The 23,130-nt window shown below is 39.6% G+C and overlaps 1 protein-coding gene across 1 annotated transcript in view; it reads right to left on the bottom strand.

The window, feature by feature from the left end:
• rbpjb (recombination signal binding protein for immunoglobulin kappa J region b) overlaps positions 1–22,603 on the bottom strand; it is a 54,433-nt gene extending 31,830 nt beyond the window's left edge. Inside the window, exon 1 of the mRNA XM_017699623.2 lies at positions 22,469–22,603. Coding sequence (XP_017555112.1) covers positions 22,469–22,488 — 20 coding nt within the window. The 5' untranslated portion in view covers positions 22,489–22,603. The remainder of the gene's footprint in view (positions 1–22,468) is intronic.
• Between the last annotated feature and the right edge of the window lie 527 nt (positions 22,604–23,130).

Genomic DNA, 23,130 nt, shown 5'->3' with positions numbered 1-23,130 from the left:
GCATCGTACAAAAAATATGCACAAACAAATTTTTGAAGAGTGTAAGCACCAGCTTGATGCTGACATGATTCCAGTACCACTTTACATCCCTAAAGATCACCCTAATTCATGTTTTATTTATTTAGTAGTTCAATTCTCTGCTTCCACAAGTATTAATCCAACTAAGAAATTTCTCAGGCGTGTGAGCTTACCAATAATGTGAGTCGCTGATTCTGAGAAAAGTCCCTTAGTCAGAGTAAATTTCTTGAAAACCTAAAATGTGTGGAACTTGATAACAGTATAATTATGACAAACATCATAAATGTCCTGAACTGCCATTGTGCCCATAACCTGCAAAACTAAATAATTTTACATCTTCGTGTATGCAGTGCCAAATGTTGTATAATGACTACATTTCTTATCAATTATTTTTAATACTTAAATGTGTTTCGTCAAAAATAGACTTTTTGAGGGTCATGAAGAAGAGCTGCATATAAAAGGGACAAAGACTCAAGTAGAAGAGGATCAGGCACGTGTGGAGGAGAAAAGGGGAAAGATAAGAGGGACAAAGAGGCGATTAGAGGGAAAGAACAGGGAGAAAGGAGAATAAAGCAAGGCTGAGGGGGGAAAAGCTACAGACGAAATCAGAGAGAAGAAAGAGCGTGAGAGAGACTGAGAAAACGAGAGAGAGACAGAAAGAGAGCGAGAGGACGTGTGTGAGAGGGTGTGTAAGTAGAATAATTATAGAGCTAGAGATCAATAAGGTTCCCACAGTGAAACGCTGATGTTTGAGTGGATAATGGATTCCAGCCTGTTCCTGGCAGCTCTGGCACATGCTTCTGCTGTAAAGCCTTCATTCAGAGGTCTGTCTGGGGAGACACCACCCGCCAACAACCTCCCCCTACCCCAAAATCACTACATCATTATCAACACCAACCAACACTGCATGTGACATTTGTCATTTAAATATATGCTCACAAGACAAAAGTTATTATACAGCCACAACTTAAACTTTAATCAGAAGCAAGAACAATCTATGCTGAGAAGTGTAAAATCTGATCCAAGGATCAGAAAGACACATAATCGATAGGCCTGTCATAATCATGAAATGTCAGCTGATGATTAATGGATATACAAATTACTGCGATTAAAAATTTGATCATCTACTACAGTACAAGCTTAAAATATCCAAATCAGTCTATTAGATAACTTGCTTCATAGCTGTCGATACTTTAAAATAAGCTCAAATAAACAAACATCACTCTAGCACCAGTCAGAATGTAGAAATTTACTGTTTTCGTTCAACCCATGATGTGTCTTGATAAACGTTTTCTTCTTTTTGTTATTTACAGGAATATGCCTCAAATGAAAGAATGAAAATCAGCCAAATTGTAAATAAATGATTGTGAAAGCTAACAACTGTAGACAATAATTGCAACCAGCCTAAATATTTACAAACAGCTCAATTAAATGTGATGAGGCAATTATAATATAATTATAACAGGCCTAATTATCAAATAAATAAACAAATTACAAAAGAGGGAGTGACCCATTATGTATTCTATGAGAAAACACATGGCATGCAAGTCCGAATAAGCTACACCAGAAATTCACAACTGATCAATCTAACATTTAGTTTCATTCAACTAGTCTATGCAGTAGGCTAGGTATGGGAATTCAATACTTTTAACGATACCAGGTCATTTAAACTCTACGAAATATAGAAAAAGCCCATGTCATTCAACACCAAATTTCAAAACCCAAGTAATGTCTATTACTAGCATTCGTGAGCCAATAAGCCTGCTCGTTCCAAAATCTAGACTGCTGATTGGCCTCTAAATTACAGTCTAGATGCAGGTTATTAACGTCAACACTACATTGCAACCCAAAGCCAGTAAATGTATCATGTTCCAGCATCTCAGCCCTATTTGAATTTCAAATAGCAGAGGTCCAAGATAAAAGACCACAAATATCAACACTGAGCTGTAAATTTTCTGAGCAACATGAAGCAACTAAGTGGGTATAAATCCCCTGTGCCCAAAACTGTGTCACAAAATCTGTAAAAACAAATGCCAAACATGGACAAACTGCACTGGCAAGAATAATAGCAGGTACAAAACTAAATTCAAAAATTACAAAAGAACTGAATTAGCACCTCTGACTCAGAATAACTCTACATTTGTGAGCTTTATTAAATTAGATTTTTGTTAGAAACTGGCCAACGCTGACACTCTGGTGTAAATTCTAAAATCTGGACCCCTAAGCACTAGACAAAGCTGTAGATGACAATGAGTTGTTCTTCACCCTTTTCCTACACTGTGTGTATTTAGGTTTGAAGAAACGCAAATGATGCCTTCACAGACAGTTTCTATCATCTGGTAAACACAGAGATGGGGAGGGAGAAGATTTGACCACTTACAGTCTGCATCAGACAGACTGCATCACTTCTTTTTAAAATGGTCATGGTATGATTATATTGGGGGAATGCAGTGGTCTGTGTCTTCCTGAGAATCAAGACAGAAGCAAATTCTCTTCATCACCACTGTTAGCATTTAATTGGGTGAAAACCACTAACCAAATGAAACCAATTTCCACTACATGCAAAGGTGTTAGCATCTTTTAAAAAGGGTGTTATTAGTAATAATGTGTGAAGAAAAAGTGTAAAAGAGGTGGGACATGGCTTCTTTCCAGGCAAAGATGAAACTAAGAGTCTCTGAGAATTGTGCTCCTGTTAACACATCAAGAGACATATCATGTAATTATAAAACTTTGCACTTTGGTGTCCTTTTTTGTTGTGTTGCCCAATTTTATTATACAATAAACTAAAATAAACATACACACTAGGAAGAAATACATATCTTTTTTTTGCTGCCTCTGGAGAAACTTTTTCTTACTTACATTGAAGTTAGTCTTAACTTCACTTGAGGTGATACAGACAAACAATCCTCCTTTAGCCCTGTTCTTGTCTCCAACTTTCTCACCCACACATATACATAAAGGTGCTTATCATAAAGTGAAAAAAGATGACAGCTGACACTATTTCCTGTTTGTTCAGTGAGGTCAGAGGGGTCTACCTCCGTCTCCACTCGATTCGGTCCCACACAACATACAACCGTCCGTTCAGGGAAAGTCTTTCAGTTAAGAGCTTCACATAAACATCATGGAGAAAGCAGCTTGAGCATGATGCTGGGTGACTAGCTTCCCCAAGGATGTCGCATCTCAGAGGGGAGAACGGTAGTGAGAGAATTCATTCACTCTCTCTCCCTACATAGACACTTCCGCAGCCATGAACGTAATGCAAGGAAAGTTGAGACGGGAGGGGAAAAAAACAAAGCTTTTAAGGCTACAGACAAATGGCAACCGGCAACATTTCCCTCCCTTGAACACTTCTGAGAGGAGCTCAATAGAGGAAAGGGAAGTTCTGTCGGAACTGTGTTTTAATCTGTTTTTCTGCACATTATCCATTTTTACTTCCTTCCCTCTGTTTTTCCTCCCACTCCAACCCAGAGCAGCAAGAGGGTAAAGTTCCAGTCACTCAGGGGAACTGAGATGTAGAAGCAGAGGCAAATCAATGAATATTTTAAGGTTCCAAATCCTACATCTTTCTTGTATTTTTTTATTTGTTCATGTCCATTTATAACATTTGTTCTGTGCTACCAATGTATGCAAATGTTTTGTTAAATCACCTTTTGTTAATTTCTAATTGAAAACAAGTTGACACATCCTCTACAGAGAACACACTTCTGCACATTTATGAATTTAATATAACGACCAAAAAAACAAACAAAACATGGCTTGTGAAAAAAAAGTCTTTAGAATTGTAAACTTTAGTCAATAGACAGAGAATACAGTGTGCAGTAAAACTTGCAGAAAAATATCTTAAGTGTGTTCTCTGTAGAGGATGTGTTAACTTGTTTTCAATACAAAACATAAATTGACCAGGGCTGGTTGAACCTTTGCTTACTTATATACATATTTAACACTAATTATTTTTACATGATCATTTACAATCTCTGTCCCTTTTTAAACAGGTTGTGTCTTTAAGAGTTATAAATCTAAAGGACCTCTCTTCTGTGTTTTTTTTTTTAACACTACAAAACTTTACCAGCCTTTTGTTGCCTTGTGCCAACTTTTTTGAAACATGTTGCTGGCATCAATTTCAAAATTTCCACAACAATTTCCAAAACAATAACATTTCTCAGTTCCAACAATGTTGTCTTTGTTCTATTTTCTATTAAATCTAGAGTTTAAATCATGGTTGTATTTATTTTTTATATACACACACGCACACACACACACAAACACAAAGTTCAAAACAACTAACTGAATTAACCAATGGAGAATAATGTTCTGTAATTTGTAAACGATTATCTTTGTCCAATATATGATGGTGTTAAGCTCATACAGCTACATATTCATTCCTGCCACAATGGAGAGGATATCTAACCCGAGGTCATTAAACTGGTGCATGTCTGAGTGTCGTTATGGGTGTTGACTAGCAGCGTATCTATATTAAGTGATAATAGGGGAAACACTCTCTCTTTTCCAAAAGGAAGTAAGAATGATGTAATAATTTCACAAGCCAAAACTCTGGCAGGATGAGCATTTCCTATATCAATACTGAGTTCACATCAGTCCTCAGCGGAATTGTTTTATTGCGTTAATGACTGAGGTAACGACTATTAAGTGGAAAATGTTGGGTAGGACCGGGATTTTAAGAAAATGACAAAACAGTTCCACATAAGCACTGAATTAAACAGAGTTATTTCAGATATGATGTGTCAGTAGCTCCACTTAGCAATTTTATCATCTACTACGTAATTTCAAGTAGGTTACTTGCAAATGAGGCTAAACAAATCAGTCTGAATGTAATTACATCTATTATTGTACTTAACAAAGCAAGTCAAGTCAATTAATACATCAGAATCAAACAAGTGACAACAATTAATTCAAAACCGCAGAGAAGGATGCAAAAGGTAGTCAAAACAAAAGAATTATGAAACTACAGAACAATTTCTGAGCACACACACCTGTCCGAATAGCTTATTTTTATGGGCATCTTCACATTACACCTTACTCTCAGACATGATCAAAAGAGAGCAAAGGCCAACAGCTCACAGAGACAGCACGTGAATAAATTTGGGCTACTCTGCAAAGCCTGAGTAAAGCAAGAGAAATAGAAGAAGTGAACATACAGCTGATTCCTTTACCATGGGGCCAAGTTGAGACCTGAGTTATGAGTCACTGGGTCAAGTCATTTTCTACACTTTTGTGAGCAAGTCTCAGCTCAGCCAAATTGAGACTCAGCTCTTACTTACGTCACCCACACCCACTACTGCAGACTATATCGGCAACAGTGTCAAGTGCCGTCAAACATCCGATCTAGGAAACAAACTGTTCCTGTGCAAAAAAACAGCCCAACAAGGCAATGTATTGGTGAAACCTTTAGAAGGCACTGGCTGACTTTCACACCAACAGTTTTAGGAGCTACTTTTATCAATTGACATTTGTTAACATAGTTAAAAAAGTAGACCCAGTCTGACTTCAAATTTTGGCAAGCCAGTCAGAATCCAAGGACGTTCTGCTTCACAGGGGTCTAGACACAGCATAATTTGATTAAACTGTGATTCGGGGTGCCGATTCTCAATGGACCTCAAAGCATCTAGATCAGGGGTGCACAACTTTGGTTCTGGTGGACGGATGTCCAGCAAAGTTTGTTGATTTACTCAAGACATGATTACACTTGTACAGCTGTTAATCGTCAGGTTTAGTGGGTGTGTTTCAGTGGGGCAACCTCCAAAGAGTGTTGGACACTGGGCTTCCAGAATCAAGATTTTATTTCTATAGCCTACATTATTAATTTTTTTCCTGTATTTGTGTGGTTAGCTTATTAAATTCGAATGTACCTTAAACTCTGAGCATTTAAGTCTGCATTTTCATAGCTCTTTTTGTTCGTGTTACATATAGTTTACAGTGTAGCTCAATGTTTTTTCAATATTTCATTAAAACACTAGTATGTACTGCAAAGTTACACTAAAACAGATGCCCACAATATTTATTTCATTTTTGTTATATTATCAAGCTGACATAGTCATATATAGTATTATAACATTAATACAGTATTACAGTGAAGCTTTTAACATTTAACACACACACATATACATACATACATATATTTTATATATATATATATATATATATATATATATATATATATATATATATATATATATATATATATATATATATATATATATATATATACACACATACATACACACACACACACACACACATACATGTACACACAAACAAACATACACACACACACAGTGTGCACAATTATTAGGCAAGTCTTATTTTTGAGGATTATTTTTTATTAATGACCAACTACAGTGCTCTCGGTTAATCCAAAATGTTAATAAACCTCAAACATGAATGTTTAAGAAAGTAAAAGTGAATTTTTGTTTTTCTTAGGAGAATATCTATATGTGAACTTTTATTGGGCAACTATAATGGTGCAGAATTATTACGCAGCTACATGAAAAACCCACATTATCCCATCTCACTTTTATATTTTCATCTGTTCAAGTGAGAATTATAAACAAACAACTCAAAACTTTCCAATGAACATTTCTGAGGAAAAAATAACAACAATCAATAACAGTGATAAACCTTCCATTCATGGAGTCGGTCAGTTTCTTGATCTGTTGACGATCAACTTTTTGTGCAGCATCAACCGCAGCCTCCCAGACCCTGTTCAGAGAGCTGTACCGTTTTCCTTCGCTGTAAATCTCCCGTTTAAGAATTGCACACAAGTTCTCAATTGGGTTCAGGTCAGGTGAGGAAGGGGGTCATGTCAAGTTTTTCATCTTTAAAGCCTTTACTGGCGAGCCATGCAGAGGAGTACTTGGATGCATGTGATGGAGCATGTCCTGCATAAAAATCATTTTCTTTTTGAAAGATGCAGATTCTTCCTGTACCACTGCTTAAAGAAAGTGTCTTCTAAAAACTTTCAGTAGGCTTGGGAGTTGATTTTGTGCCCATCTTCAACCCAAAAAGGTCCAACCAGCTCATCTTTAATAATACCAGCCCATACCAGTACCCCACCTCCACCTTGCTGGCGTCTGACTGAAGTGGAGCTCTGTCCCGTTACTGATCCAGCCACGGGCCCATCCATCTGGTCCATCAAGAGTCACTCTCATTTCATCAGTCTATAAAACCTTTGAAAAATCTGTCTTCAGATTGTTCTTGGACCAGTCTAGACACTTCAGCTTATGTGTCTTGTTCATTGGTGGTCAGGTTTCAGCCTTCTTTACCTTGGCCATGTCTCTGAGCGCGGAACATCTTGTACTTCTTGATACTCCAGCTAGGTTGCAGTTCTGGAATATGACAGAACTGGAAGATAATGGGTTCCTGGTAGCTTCACGCTTGATTCTTCTCAACTCCTTGGCAGTTATTTTGCATCTTTTTTTCTCAGCACGTTTCTTGCGACCCTGTTGACTATTTGCAACAAAACATTTGATGGTTCTGTGATCACGCCCCAATATCTTAGCAATTTCAAGAGGTTCTGCATCCCGCTGAGAGACATTTGGTAATTTTTAACTTTTCAGAGTCAGTTCAATCTCCTTTTTGGCCCATTTTGCCTGAAGAAAAAAGCTGCCTAATAATTATGCCCACCTTGGCCTCCTTAGGCCACACCCTCCCTCATTACACAGATACACATCACCTGCTATGCTTAAATCCATTAAGCATTCAAGTTTATCCAGCTTGGAGTTAGAAAATATGCCTAAAAATGATAATATGGTCAAAATACTCACTTGCCTAATAGTTGTGCACACAGTGTGTATATATTCATTCGTTCATTAATGGCATTTTGCTGACGCTCTTATCCAGAGCGACTTACAATTTGATCATTTTACACAGGGAGGCCAAGGTGGTGTTAGGAGTCTTGCCCAAGGACTCTTATTGGTATAGTGTAGGGCGCTTGAACCCCAGTCTACAGCGTAGAAGGCAAAGGTGTTAACCACTACACTATCCAACCACCCATACACACACACACACACACACACACACACACACACACACACACACACAGTTTAACTAATTGCTAACCCTTAAACTTCAAATTACTAGATTGGATTGTCAGAAATTCATTAGCAATTCTCCCAAAGTGGTTGGTGAACAAAGCCACATTGTCCCATAAGGTTGTGTTTACCATCATTTTGCGTCTCTTATTTCTCATATGTGAAAATTTGTCCAATGTGTACATTAACGGGATCCTGCATTTGTCTTCCTCCTTCAAGCCAGGCTATCCTACAGTACCCTACTTTACAATGTCGTTGTACACATTAGTTTTTTTTGAGAAGGGGAAGCACAAAGTCTATTTAAACTATATATATTCATATTTTTCAATCAGACTGCAAATTTAGATCTAGAATTTATCAATCGATTCAAGAGAGAATAACAATGCATTTAAGAATTTGTCACTTCTATATCTTACTCACTGATAGTACATACAATCAAATAACTTTTGGTTCTCTTCAAATCTTGGTTCTATAATAAATTTGCTTTTAATCCAGATATCATTATGGTTCTTAAGGTATTAGCAACAGATGGTCATTTATTCTAAAACATGGCTAAAACAGCTAGTAACAGCCACGCTTATCCTTGCCCACAAGACTCAATGACTGTAACATGACTCATTGCAAAGATTCAGAACCAACATTTAAGTTAAATAATATAAACAACACAAAACTTTTTTGATCATATTTTTAATGTGACGCATTACTAAACAAAAAGGGAACTGAGAATCCTTGACCAACTAAAATCTGTAAGCAGAGGAATGTGTAAAACTGACTAACACACACACCCATACCACAAAACGCTCCAACAAACTCAAAAACAAGACTCGTACTTTAAAAGTGGCATTTTGATGCCTTACACAGACACACAGTTCTGAGAAATGCAAAGGATGTAGTCAGTGTTATCAAGTAATCTGACCCAGCCTGGCATTCTCCTTCGTTTGTCCATTTCATCACTCCTTGCAGAATGAATCCTTCAATGAAAATTGCCAGGTCAAATTTCAAATACGCAGCAATAGACTGACCTTTCTTGAATTTACATTGTCATTTTAAAATGTTAAGAGGAGGCACTAGAGAAAAGCCTATATGGTATTTCAGGGGACTCGTTATGGCCTTACATCCTCGGAACGCAGCTCTACCACAGCTCTCTCCATTCCCCTACCCAAAATATGTACAGTGTTACAAATGTATTTATAATAAGCAGGTATGGTTTAAAATGTAATTCAATTGGATTATAATGTCAGATTTCAGCAGGGCTCTAACTGCCTCATCACTATGTCCTCCGTCTCCCTTCTCTTGGCACAATGCTCTATGGTATCCTGTTGCTTTCATCCATGTTGATGACAAACTACTTTGTGCTCTTCAGTGAGTCAGAGGTGAAAACTGTACGTAAGGAAAAAGACATCTGCAGTTTCTCTTACACGTCTACACATCTTTCGACATTGCTATTGCAAAATAGGCAATGCAGATCACACAGGGGCTTAAGTCAGTGTCAGTATCAAAAACAGACAGCAGTGGATTAGAAGTATGGATAGAATTTCAGAGCCTTGGGGGGTTCTCTTCACTGCCTCAACAACTGTGATTACTGCCACTGGATGATTCAGAGAATGGATACATAGTTTGAGGGTAAAGAGAAAAGCTCACTGAGGGCAAAGAAAAGTAGCTTGTGTGTACAGCCAAGAGTGAATTTAGTGTACAAGTGTGAATGACATTGTGGTGGGCAGTATTACGTTAGAAGCACATTGTGTCTGTCAGGTGCCGGCAGGCAAAAGGATACATTTCTGAGAGCTGCGACGACTACATTTACAGTGGTGGCTTATTGAGAAATACCATCTTCCTGATGTCACACGACAACACAAGCACACCAGAAGCACTTTATATGGTGTTAAGAACTTGATCATGAATAAAAGCGTATGGGGCCAGGCTGCTGCTTTTGCATTATATGGCAATTCGCTTCAGTGCCTCAGCGATTATTAAGCCAACTGTATAACACTGATGGTCTAAAACAAGTTTTATATAAAACAAAATATACTATCAATTCTATAAGTAATCACGAATAACCATTCGTTTTGAGAAAGGCAAAGGCCAAAAGGCTAAACAACAAAAACAGGTTTTATGTGAAATCACATATGGCCTTTCAAAGAATTAAAAAATACTTTACTAGATGAAGATAAAAAAGGAAGACTGCAAAAAAATGAACAGTGAAAAGGCTGGGAAAAAAAACCTTGCTTTTCTCCATTAGGCTCTATTTCTTATTCTGAAGGAGACCACAAAAATAATCTAAAATAAGGACTATCATCATGTAAACTACTAGCCTAGATGGTAGTAGATGGTAGTAGATGGTAGTAGATGATTTTTAAATCACGTTTAACTGAGTAATCCTGATATCCTTATTAGAGTCTTTTGGACTCCAAAGCTTAGTTTCAAAAGAGAACGGTCCATAAGAAAAGGTCAGTTTGTTCCTGGTGGACTGTTTCTGCTGTTGGGCTAAAAGTGGGTGAGCACTCTGACCATAGTCCCCCAACAGTGTTTGCACGCTTCATGCATGCATGCTTCAAAAGGTAAAAATGAACCACTTCTATGTAACCCATATACTGAAATACTGCGCAGAAAGTGTGGTTTGGCTCCACTGTGACAACATGTGCCAGTCAGTGTGCCAACCATCATACCGCTGAGGGTAAGCAACTCATTTAGGGTTTAAACATGCCCGTTTGCCAGCCTCCAGGGAAACCTGGATTACATGAAGAGGAGAAACAAAATCAGAGGAACAATGCGCACAAGAGGAAGACAATGTTAAACACATGATCTGGTATGTCTCCTCTTGGGCTTGTCACATGCATTTTTAGAAACAGGTCTAGCTTAAACCATGTGAATGAGACTGGGTTGCTTTGCGTTGTCTGGATGCTCTGACATTTTCTGTCTCATGGCCTGTCTAGAATAATTGCACAGTGATGGAATGAACACATATGTAATATACTGAACCTTTAAAAAGGTGTGTGTGGAAAAAAAAAACATTTCACCAGTTAAAGAATCATTTACTTTCACTGTTGCCTTTTTAAAAGAACCCTTGAAGAACTAACTTTATCAAGGGTGCAGAAAAACAATTTTCAATTATTAATGACACCTCAGATCACTTCAATGAAGGTTACCTTTTAGATCATGTCAGACTACCACGAAAGCCTCTAGGAAGTGTATATGTAGGACTATTTTATAAGTAAAAACACACTGCTCTATTCTGGGGAGCTAAAGGCTTACTGAGACGTGGTTTTAATTTCTGCCCTTAAATGCCCCCCCCACCACTGCAGCAATGGCAGAAGGGTGGGGCACACTGGAAAAAGGATAGGCTTGGGTGGTTCCGTTCTGCCTGTTAGGCTGGGTCGACTTGGGCTGCCAGGCTAGGCACATATGGTTGGGCCCACAACACCAGCTCCTTGTTTGTCAAGGGGATATTTTAATGACAGGGAAAAGTCAAAGAAAACTTTCTCTTTCCCTCTCCCTCTCTCTGACCACTTCCAACATCAAGCACATAGAAGCTCCATATGGGCCTTTCTGGAGAGCCGTTTTGCTGTTGGCTGCTCGCCTAAAACAATCATGCATGCATATGCACACACTCATCCCAATGTGCATGCTTTCAGCCTGTCCAGACACACAGCCTTTAAAAAAAAAAGGCATCCTTTTAGATGTTTGGCAGCGTGACCAGAGATGGTCTATTTACTTGTTTGCCTCGTGCCTCAGGTACAAAAAAAAGAAAGACTTATCCTCTTGGTTTTGGGGTGTTATGTACACACACCTTAAACATACACTGGGCTCACTTCAGCTGGCCATCATCTGCAGACTTCCTCTTTCAGGAAGTGAGCCAGTTTTTTTGGCCCAGACACAATGAGATACAACATTAGAACATGGTGAGGGGGAGTACCAATGTTTCTGATGCATCACCTTTCAGTTACAGTGGTTACAATGAGACAAACTGGGCTGAACTAGACTGAATCATTTAATTTTAATGTGCTAGATCTAATGTGCTGGGCAAGAAAGAAATAATACAAATATTTGCTTACCCAGTCTCTCAAAAATGAACATGACAGAGTCCAAAGTTGCTTCTGGCAAATTTCTTCAACTATTATTTCAGAAGAACAGTGCAGTTCAGTAACACCACATACATGTAAAGTTCACCAAAATACATTCAAAATGCACACAACTCCAGAGACAATTTCACAGAAAGATGCACCAACATTGGCGACACTAGACTTGAAAATCTTTTTCAGACAGCAATGAGACTTCCTGTGTGAAAAATGTGAGGTTTTAAACAATAACTCTCAGTTGAAGAAGGATGATACTGGTAGTAGATTTAGAAATTTCTTGCTGGCTAAACTAACTGAGAAAAGCAAAAAAATAGCATACTAAAAGCTCTGAAGCATTACATGATGTTGACAAACACACAATTCTCATCTAAATATTAGTTCACATATTTCTAATAAGTCAAAAAGTACTATATCTTGGTATTTCTGGGAAAACGCAGAGACGGTGAAAATCCGCTTTGCTCGTGATGGTGAATTGAAAGCTCTTTACTCTTTTGTTACTCTTGCTTTTCTCTTGATTCCCTAAACCTCCTACAAAAAACTTGAACATTTTTGTCATATAATTATGAACATTATTTCACTGTTTAGTTTACTGCATATTTGGTTTAGCTTAAACATGGATATTTGAAGCCTGTAATATTCAAACAAAACTGCAACATTACTTGTACAACTGTATGTTGCGGTTTTACTGTGTTACACGTCACTGTCAGCTCCTGAAATAAAGTGCTGTTCTTTTTCACGCAGACGTGAAAAGAACAAGCATGTTGCCCAGCAGTTTAAGTCTTTGCGGAGTGTTCGAGCGCAAATTTTCACAGGATATGTGAGATAATGGTCAGCTGTCGAGAGGTGATCATCAGTCAGGCTTAGCTTTGCATCTTCTTCGTTGTGTCGCTGTGTCTGGACTGTAAAAGATCTGATTCAATTGATAAAACTTCAGTATCTGTTTAGGCCATGGTAAATTATGACCTCAATAAACCTGAATTAACTTGCTGAAATACAGCCTATTTTAAAATGCTGATAACCTTCCAATTACATAAAATACTTTTTATTACAGCACAAGCTCTTACCTTGGAAAATTATGGGGGACGTCTTTGCAAATCCCAATTCTACTACTGACCACTAGCTCACCAGACTGTCATTGTAAGGATGGCCTTCACTAAAGATGAATAACTTGTCCAGACTCTTCAGTTAAAAATAAAAAGAAGAAATAGTGATTGACATTGAGTAACTATGACTGAGTACTTAAAGACAAAAAAGAAGAGAAACATAACTCCAAAATTCTAAATGATCAGTTTAACATGCATGAAATTCATCAATATCTATAAATCTACAAAAACAGGTCTTCCTTTTCTTTGTTTTATGGCAAATGACATATGTTGGACACAGACAAGTGAACAAGACCCTATACTAAAATAAATACCTTCATTTTTGTTTATAAAGCTAAGTATTAACTGGTTGCCTGATCTGCTCACAGTGAAAACAGTGGGCTTTTCATGGAGAGATATAGACAGTGGACTGCAAAAATGTCAATCACCAGCTCCTACACTTTATCCAAGATGTTACACAATGAGTAAATTTCACATAGTATTTGACTAGACGAGTAGCTGGTTCCATAACAGGCACTTTATTAGTTTATTACCCATTTTAATCCATCATTAAAAAAATGTTAAAAAAAGTTAAAACTATGCTATCAATCTTAATGAAGGTTTCAAAGGAGCACTACAGATTCAAAGGTAGTGGACAGAGATCTTCTATGCATAAACTGGCCTCTCAGAAGACTACTACAGGGCCTTGCACCCGCAATGACCCATCTCTTCTCTTTCTCCAGCTGAAGTGAAATGATGACTCATACACACTAGAGGAAAAGGCTAGAACGAAACAGCAAAGTGTGTGGGGTCAGGCATTGTGTGGACACTGTCAACCCCATCATGTTAGGGCCACAGGACTTCCAAGCTCTAAATGGGTCATTGGTCATCTCCTATCCTTCTGTTGTGCAACAGTCAAGCCATGACTTTGTTCATAAAGAAGACTGTTAAAAAGGCACTGGCTATGTTAGAGTATCAGAGGAAGAGAAGTGGAAGGGAGATGCGAGAGACAGAAAGTGTTACCGATGCACTGTCTGTGTCATATCAGTGCTGCCTTCTGGTTTTTACGTATTGCTGCAAAAAGAGAAAAAAAAGCATCGCTTTCATTTCTGCTCCTCTTTCAACTTTATGCTTACAGGCTTTCTTTCCTCTGTGTTCCATCCCTCTGCTGATGTTAGGGGAAGACAAACTGGGAGGGGAAACCCCATCTGTGTCTTTCAGTCTGACGCTCCTTAAAGAACTCGCCTTCCTCTCTGACGTCTGGGGCTCACCTGGATCTGTGGCACATCTCGACTCGTGGGGCCAGACATGATCTCATTATAAGAATGCACAGCACCCTTGTGACAGTTAAACAGGAGGCATCTTATAAAGCTCCAAAATCCCTCTAGCCTGTGCTCTTCTACCATCCAGAGTAACATCAATAACACAAGCAAAACAAGCTAGCTAGCCAAATGCTATGGCACAATCGGTTTTTCCCTTACAAAAGATAACGTTTAATTTTACCACATGTAATGAGTTTTCTGGGGGCCTTTTCATACCAGCCATACCAACCACAGTCATCCCCTGACATTCTCAAAACGAGATCAGGTCTGGCCCTGAGAGATTACGGCACATCATGAACTTGGATCTGTGGCGCCTGCCTAACATCACAGCGATTCAATTTTGATCATTTTGGTTTGATTCTTTATATTGGAATGATTTGCTATGTCACATACATGCACATGCACAATGACTATACAAATGTGACTGGAGGGACAGGTCATGCACTTACGGAATACAGCTAAATAAAAATAAAATAAAAAACCTCAAATTCTAAATGATCAGTCATGTTTAAATTTGAAAGTAGCCCAAGAATTAGGGCATTTTCAAGATAGACACACTGTTAAGGGCCGCAATCACAGAATGGATCAAATTAAGTTTCACGTGTACAGCGAGAGTACGTCAATATACGTGTCCAATACTGTTTGAATAAATCTCAAGACACTCTAGCCCCCACAAATGGGAGTACCTACTCAGAAAGTCAGGAAAGTGTCTGCATTAGACATCACATCAGTGTGGCCTCTCACCATCAACAGTAATAACATAGTACTTTTAACTTTGAAATCACATTACAAAAAGTATTTGCTTCCAATTGAACCTAGCAGATGGAAAATCTACAATATGACCATAAAGTGTGTTGTTTTTGAGAAAGTAAATACATCATGAATATATTTTCACTCTGTTGGTAGTGTTGCTTCGCCATGGGTAATGTCTAATGCAGTGGCTCCAAGTTGAAATTCTCATCCTGTCAGTAAGACTTTTGAATACTGCTGTATAAAGATGCTGATGAAAACAGATATCACCCCACTTAATTCTGAGGCAAATCAAGACATTTTTGTGGAACTAAAAGGAGACTACATTTCCCCTATGATAGCAGGAGATGAAACATGTTGGAGCTGTTTAGAGAACTTTAATTTCTCGTATCAGTTTTCAGCTGAACTGTTAAGGTTACTGGTCTGGTTATTTTTGCGTTCAACAATGGGACAGACAAGCAATCGAAGTTTCAGACACATCTTATCAAAATGGGGTAAAATGACCCACATGTAAATAGCTTACTTCCTCCAAAAATCTGCACACTATGCAACTTAGCATTCTTCCTTACTTTGAAGAAATGACAGCTTTCTCTGTCTGGCCACGTTCCGTAGACGCAAATCTATAATCACCAGCTACAGTACATTTGTAACAGGAAAAGAAGCTTGATGTAATCTAAAGCAAAGGAGCAATGTGAGTAATGAAATGGAGTCAAACAAAGAGGAATTCATTTTGATAGAGGTGCTCTTATGTTAACCTACAATATGTACAAATTGTACAAAGCAAGTATGACTTTAAATTTAAACAAGCTTGTAATTTAAACAAAATGTTGTAATAAGGGTCTTACAAGACATTATGGCTTTTCTCTTTCCTGTGCATATGCATACAAAAACAGCTTGAACTGTAGAAACTGTGTCAGTGTTTTCATTTACTATGTGAATCCGCATAAACAGCTATGGAGAAAAAAAAAAAAAAAAGACAGTCAAATTCTCCATCCCCTTGAGAGCACATGCTGTCAGTCATAGTCACTCCACAACACCAAATCCCTTGTCTCCAGCCAAAACAAACAATTCATCAACCAGGGACCGTTTTCCTGTCCCGGAGAATTACAGAACGAGCGTGTTTCTTGTCGAGCTTTTTTGTTTTTCACTGGGGAAGATGTGTCTTATAGGCTCTAATACATTTACCTTTATAGATAAACTGATAAATTCAAGCATTTTAACTCATTAAAACAATAATAAAGAAAATGGGTTATGCAACAGCCTGTGTGATTAACATCTCAAAAAAAGAAGTAATAATAAATCAGAGATTAAAAATCAGTTCTAAGGCTGAACTTGGTGGAAATAATCAAGGACCAGACAAGGGTAATCACTTCATGTTTTCTGAATGAAACATTCAGGATGTAAAAAAATTAAAAATAAATAAATAAATAAATTTTAGAACTGCTTAGACTGAAGAAAGAAGGTTCCCTTGACTGTGCTGTAATCATAACCAACAGACTGGTGCGAGAAAGAGGAAACTGAAATAAAAGAGCATGGCAAACAGTGCTCTTCTCTCGGTTTTTTTTTCCTCCTAAGCCAAGCCAAGGCAAACACGATGGAGGAATTGGGATTTCTGTCCAGTCGCCCCAACATTTCATAAAACTGCACCAGCCTTTTTCCCCCTCATCTTAATTCCGTTTTTGGCTCCAAGTGATAATGGCAATCTGATACCCCAAGATAAAGCTAAGACCATTCAAAACATACCAAGCTCACATAAGTAAATAATGTGTCTCGCTTCCTTGGCGTGAACGCAAACCCCACATTTGGCAAAGACACGGGTCACTTTCAGATGGAGGTTAGTCAAACATCAATAAGTCAAGCAACAAATCAAATAGGTACAGGCCTTTCCAGTAGTCTAAAACATGTTCACATCTAAAGCCTAACTGACAGACATCCTCTTGTACCACCACTAAGCCTACTACTGTTCCTGCTCAAAGTATGCGCACACATACTTCAGCTGACAAATACAACTTGCATGTGGCAAGGGACCAAACTTTATGTTGAGTGCCAAGCTAAGGCCGAGCCAAGCTAAATCATGAAGAAATTTGCCATGTCATACAGTGAATTTTCTTGGGTGTTTGGCAACAGTCACAAAAAAGGTCTAATCGCCACAAGCATGACCTGAAAGGGGAATTCAATTGTTTTTCCCTTTAAATACACAGGCCTAAACCACGAATCTCCATCAACACATTTCAGGAGAAGGAAATGCACTGTAATCTGTCAATCCGAGACACAACAGCACCTTCACACTGAAACCTTGAGTATCGGCAAATAAGATCAGTGGCTATTTCTTCAAAAATCCATGCATCCATCCACTTTCTAAGCCACTTCTCCGTCAGGGTCGCGGGGGGATGCTGGAGCCTATCCCAGCAGTCTTCGGGCGGAAGGCAGGATACACCCTGGACAGGTCGCCAGTCCATCGCAGGTTTCTTCAAAAATGCTGAGCTTTAAAGAGAACCATTTTTAATCTACTCAGACACTCTACTAGCCCACATATAGAAATACTGAGCCAACACCACATCACAATTTGTTTTCACCATTTCAAACTAGATCTGTTGCAGGATTGGATCAGAATCACTCTTTTTTTTTTTTTCCAATCCTGCATATTCTACTAATATTGGCCCAACAACAGTACTTGTCGATATTGATTTTCCATTTCCACTTCATTCTTTTCATTTCAGATCATGGTCCACTCATTATGAAACATTCAAACACCTGGTGTTTTGAAATGTAAAGAAAATATAAACCAGAAGAAAAAAAAATGGAGATGGAAGGTTTTTATCTGACAATGATCTCTTATAGTCAAAAACAAGACACAGCTGATGCAACTTGCAGCTTGGTTACAGTAGGCGGCTAGCTTCCTTTTTTTCGTTCTTCGTCACTTCATCAACCTCTTTGCCACTGCTCAAAGTGTTGAGGTGAGACACCAATTTGTCAATGAAGTGCCAAACCAGTAGCCTTTAATAGCCAACCTTTCCTCAGGTAGCTGCAAATAGGGGGGAAGGGCAGGGTAGGGGTCAGATGGGCACACACACCAGCCTTTAAACTCTACACCAGCTCCTTCTCTCTTTAGTCTGCTCGCCGATTCCACATCTGTTCTCTCTTTTCTCGCTCTCTCTCTCAGACCTTCACCTTGATAATAGGCATTAGGGAAGGCTAGAGGCCCCATGGGAATGTTTCTCTTTTGACGCAGTTCACCGCTTTTTCGCAGGGGCAGGCCTCAGCCATAAACACACACACCTCACTGTCCCTTGCTGGCAGCTTTAATAGCGCCTTTGTACAAGACTGAGTGTGGTGTGTTTCTTTCCAGGGAACAGCACACACACCGATAGAAGAAGAAAACAAAAATGAAAAAGAAAACAGCTATGATACGATAACTCAAATCTCATTCCCTACGGGCATATCATGTTGAAACAGGTGATTAATGCGCTCATCATTTCAGATGATTCAGAGATTACTGCCCAGACACAGATGGTTTTCCTGATCCGGCTACATCTTTTGCAGTAAAATACACAATGAGTTGGAAGGATTCAAGCTCATCTTTGGTTTATTCTTTCCGAAAAAGAAAACATTCAGTGCTGTACTCCAGAGATGTGCGGAAACTCTTTAAGAAGGTTCAGTTACCTTGCGCAACTCATAACATTAGCAATGACTACATTTGTTTTACAGTACCAACTAGATGCGTTTTTGTGAACATCCATAAAAAAACAAACAGATTTGAGCTCATTTTACTGACTGATGTTATCATAACTAAAAAAATTTATTTTGCTGTAGAATGAAAACCTGTTCACAGCTATATTTCATTATATTTCATATTTCAAAGCTTATTCGTGGAATTCTGACAACTGTCATTTCTGAGAAGGTGCACCAAAAGAGACCACTCTTCATTTCTTTAAACCTCAGTCAATTAAATACGATTTTTTTTTTTTTTTTTGGGGGGGGGGGTATTTCTGAGGGGACACATTTAGGAGGATATCGCTGTTGTTGAAACAAAACCTTGTATCTCCAGAATGGTAACTTTACAGGAGAAGGAAAAAACTTCTTTACTTTTAATGTAACTCAATGGAACCAGACTTATTTCCAAGTCATTTTGGGCTGTTTATTCTGGTCCACTCATCATGTAATTTACACACAATGTAAAGAACAACAGGAATTTTCAGATTATGTCCAACACTGAAAAACATCAAAAATGGAGATACAAGGTTTTGTTCCGACTGCAGCGATATGCTAATCTACTTGCATAAAGAAGGGGATGTCAAAGGAAAATAAGTGGACAACAGGAGTTTCCAACAACTGAACAGAGAAAAAAATGGAAGTTCTTACACCCATGCAAGACCTGGTACCACCAAAACTGTCACCATCACATAAACAGTGCCTTCATCTTTGAGAGTGAGGAGAAAATCCAGCTCCACTCTTACTTCAGATCCATCCTCCATCCTTCTACTGTGAGAAGACAACTCAACACTATGTGTCTGAAAGGAAGTGTAGCTGTACATAAGCCATTACTGAGAAAAGAAAATGGATAAAAAAAGAAGAACCTCTGCAAATCAAGCTTCTGTTGGTGTTCTCAGAGCAACTGATTGTCCACCTCAGAGTCCAGACCTGGACATTACTGAATGTTTATGGGATTACTTGAACTGTGAGAAGCAGAATACCAAAGCAACTAATAAGACTCAACATTGAAGGCATGGAAAAAATATCACTGCCTTTTTTTTTTTTTTAAACAAAAGCAAATAGCTTAAAAAAAAAGAATGGAATTGTTTTATAAGCAAATGATGGACACACTAAATACTGAAAATATATTTAGTTGTTGCCGTTTTGACTAGAAATTAAATAAATGAGGGGTGGTCTCTGACTTTTGCACCATTCTGTATGACACATGGTAGAGCCATCAACTGCACTGCTTTACCCACTGCCCACAACCTACTAACACACCAACAGGAAAAAAGGTCAGAGAGCAGGTTTAGCATGATACTTCATAAAAATGCACATAATATAAACATTTAAGGTTTCTTGCCTAAAAATGGAGAACAATTTTTCCATTGCTTGTGAGTTGAATTGCAAATGCACTGCACTGATGCATAAACATTAACTGATATATTGATAGGCCCCATAAGCAAGCCAGTCCGTTGTAGACTTAAAAAGAAAGAGGGGAAAAAAAACAAGCTGGAGTCACCCCTTCTCCCATGGGCATTCTCGACCAGTAAAACAGTTGGGGGAACTACTGGCCCCCACTCCAGACCACAAGCTCAACTGCAATGGGGCAGCAGGGCAACCTTCACTCAAACCTTCAGCCGTTGACACAGCAATACCATTTTTCATGCTAATGAAGTCTCCTTATGGCACTTTAATTGCATTTTTTGCCTTTTTTTCTTTCCCTCACCAAAAAAAAAAAAACAACAGACTCCATCTCCCCTCCTTCCAGTTAGAGGAGGTCAGCTTCGGTCGATGAAATCAGATGGACAGGTGGCCATTCAGCCAGTTGTTGGCTTCTCTAATGACAAACCAGAGGCAGTTCAGGTCTGCTGGAAACCCCCCAAATGAACACAGCCTGCCGGCCCCCTCTACCCTTCTTTACACACAAATCCACTGTCTGTCACCTACTGAGCAGCCTACAGGATTACGGTAGCACAGCACAAAATGAGCCTTTTACGCTAAAAACATTCTACCCTCTACAAGTACACATATATCCTGGAGCTTTAAGAGAAGGAGACTGTATAATAAAAAAAATCTAAATTTATAGCCATATAAATCACTATAATTACTACAGCTGTGTTCATGGTTGCCTATAAAAAACCTGTTCCATTAACAACGTTTGTAAGCTAATGGTCAATGACAGGAGACCTAATAAAAACATGTAAAAAGGAACTGGAAACTGCTCCTTAAATGGCCTGGCTGCGTCTGTAGTGTCTATTAGACAGCTCTCTGTTGGCTCTCCTGTAATCCGGTACCCGCCGACCACAGGGCGCTTGCAAAACACATTTCGCATTTTGTTCAGCTTTGTCTGGGAGAAGTGGTAACATTGCGCTATCGCTAACCAAAGCGTTGACGAGGCGAAGAAAAAGCCACACTGCCGCCTCTGAAACAGCGTTCAAAGCAAATCTCAGACTCGGGGCGTTTTTCAGTTCCACAGAGTCCGAGCTCTAGTTGGGGGAGTAGCGGAGCTTTAATGTCCTCACATGCACTCGCCATTAAATAATCATCGGTCTGCAGTGGCGAGGGCGACGGGGGAAGCCAGCAGGGCTAACTTGGTAAACAACACTCAACCCAGGAGCGCACGCACATGTAGACACAAGCGACAAAGAGGGTTTCTTCTCACGTCTGTACGAGAGTCCAAATTTAACGGTCTAAGTAGCCCACTGGAGCCAGACATAGACCGAAAAACAGACAGACAGCCGTCCGAAGCAGAGCTACAACTCCAGTGATACACAGAGGAGCACAGGCTCTCCCAAACAAAAGCCACTGTACAGCTACAAATCTCATTTCAGTAACGTTAGGTTAGCAACGGTCCTGCATGTGTAGCCTATTTTTATATAAAAACAAATCACCCTGCACCGCTGTGCTGGCGACATGTTTTCAGTCATGAGTTTTTAAGGTTGTGTTTTTGTTCTAAGTTACTGGTAAGGGATAAAAACACCATGAAGCTGAAGTTAGCTTTTTCGAATTTTCCATTCCACCTTAAGTCGCTCAGCAGCCACATTCTGGCGCCCGTACAGCGCCACAATGTACGTGCTGCACGATTTAAGGTGGAACGAATAAACATCGAAAAAGAAGCTGGCGGATAGGAAGACAACTTCAGTCTCGTCCAAACCGTGGTGTTTTGAAGCTAGCTACGTGTTAGCTGGATAGCCCTCAGCTCCCACACAGGCGTAGCCTACAGCGATGGGTTCAGCGCAAAAACCACACAACAACAGAGCGCAGGGTGGCAACAGTCACCAGAGAGGAGCAGCTCCTCAAATGGGAAAAACACACGCACCGAAACATCCACACAGCGCCCTCAAACAAGCCAAGCAACAGTACAGTAAACGACCACGGGGGAAGCTGGACTGCGAGACATGAGCGGAGCTGAAAGCAGCCCACTTCTAAAGTGAGTGAGCGCGGCGAGCAGCGGCTGTGCTGAATCTCAGACTTACCCTGTCACAACAGGCGCCATCTTCCACAAACTCTCACCAAAACTCCAACACTCGCGAGATCCCCTCTCCCAGACCAGCTCACCGCCGAGACAACAGAAGCAGACTGGAGATGAAGGGGCGAGGGAGAAGGAGAGAAAGGGGGCGGGTGGGTGACGAGGACGGAGGAAAGAGAGGGGTGGATGGAGGGGGGGCGTGGTGGGGGGAGGTGGTGGTAGTGGTAGTGGCGGTAGTGGTGGAGGCGGAGGAGGTGGAGGCGGAGGCGGGGGAAGCAAGGGAGAGTGAGAGAAAAGGGCAGACGCCACAACAACAGGCGTGGGAAACTTCTCACATCTCGCGAGAGTCGGAAAACTCTCACCATAGAACAGAGAGGAGTTGAGCGCCAAACATCGCGAGAGCGGCATCGAGTGCACCGCATGCTTGTGTTACACGGCGCTGAAGCAGTAAAGCTGTTCCCACACAGCGTTCGTGTTTCTGGCACGAAACGTCGCCAAATAGCTAGAGGAACACCGAAATAGCCCCGAGTTTCACTGGATACATTATTGTGTAAAGATATCTTTGTGCTAGATTAAAGTAGACAAGACTGAAGTGGATTTCAGGACTGAAATAGTGTGCAAGACAAGCAGACCGTCTTTTTAATGACGTATTTAGTTTTCAGCTGCTCC

Source organism: Pygocentrus nattereri, chromosome 2 (assembly GCF_015220715.1).
Source record: "Pygocentrus nattereri isolate fPygNat1 chromosome 2, fPygNat1.pri, whole genome shotgun sequence".
Classification (NCBI taxonomy): domain Eukaryota; kingdom Metazoa; phylum Chordata; class Actinopteri; order Characiformes; family Serrasalmidae; genus Pygocentrus; species Pygocentrus nattereri.
The sequence above is the reverse complement of the archived record's forward strand: the minus strand, read 5'-3'. Positions and strand labels throughout refer to the sequence as shown.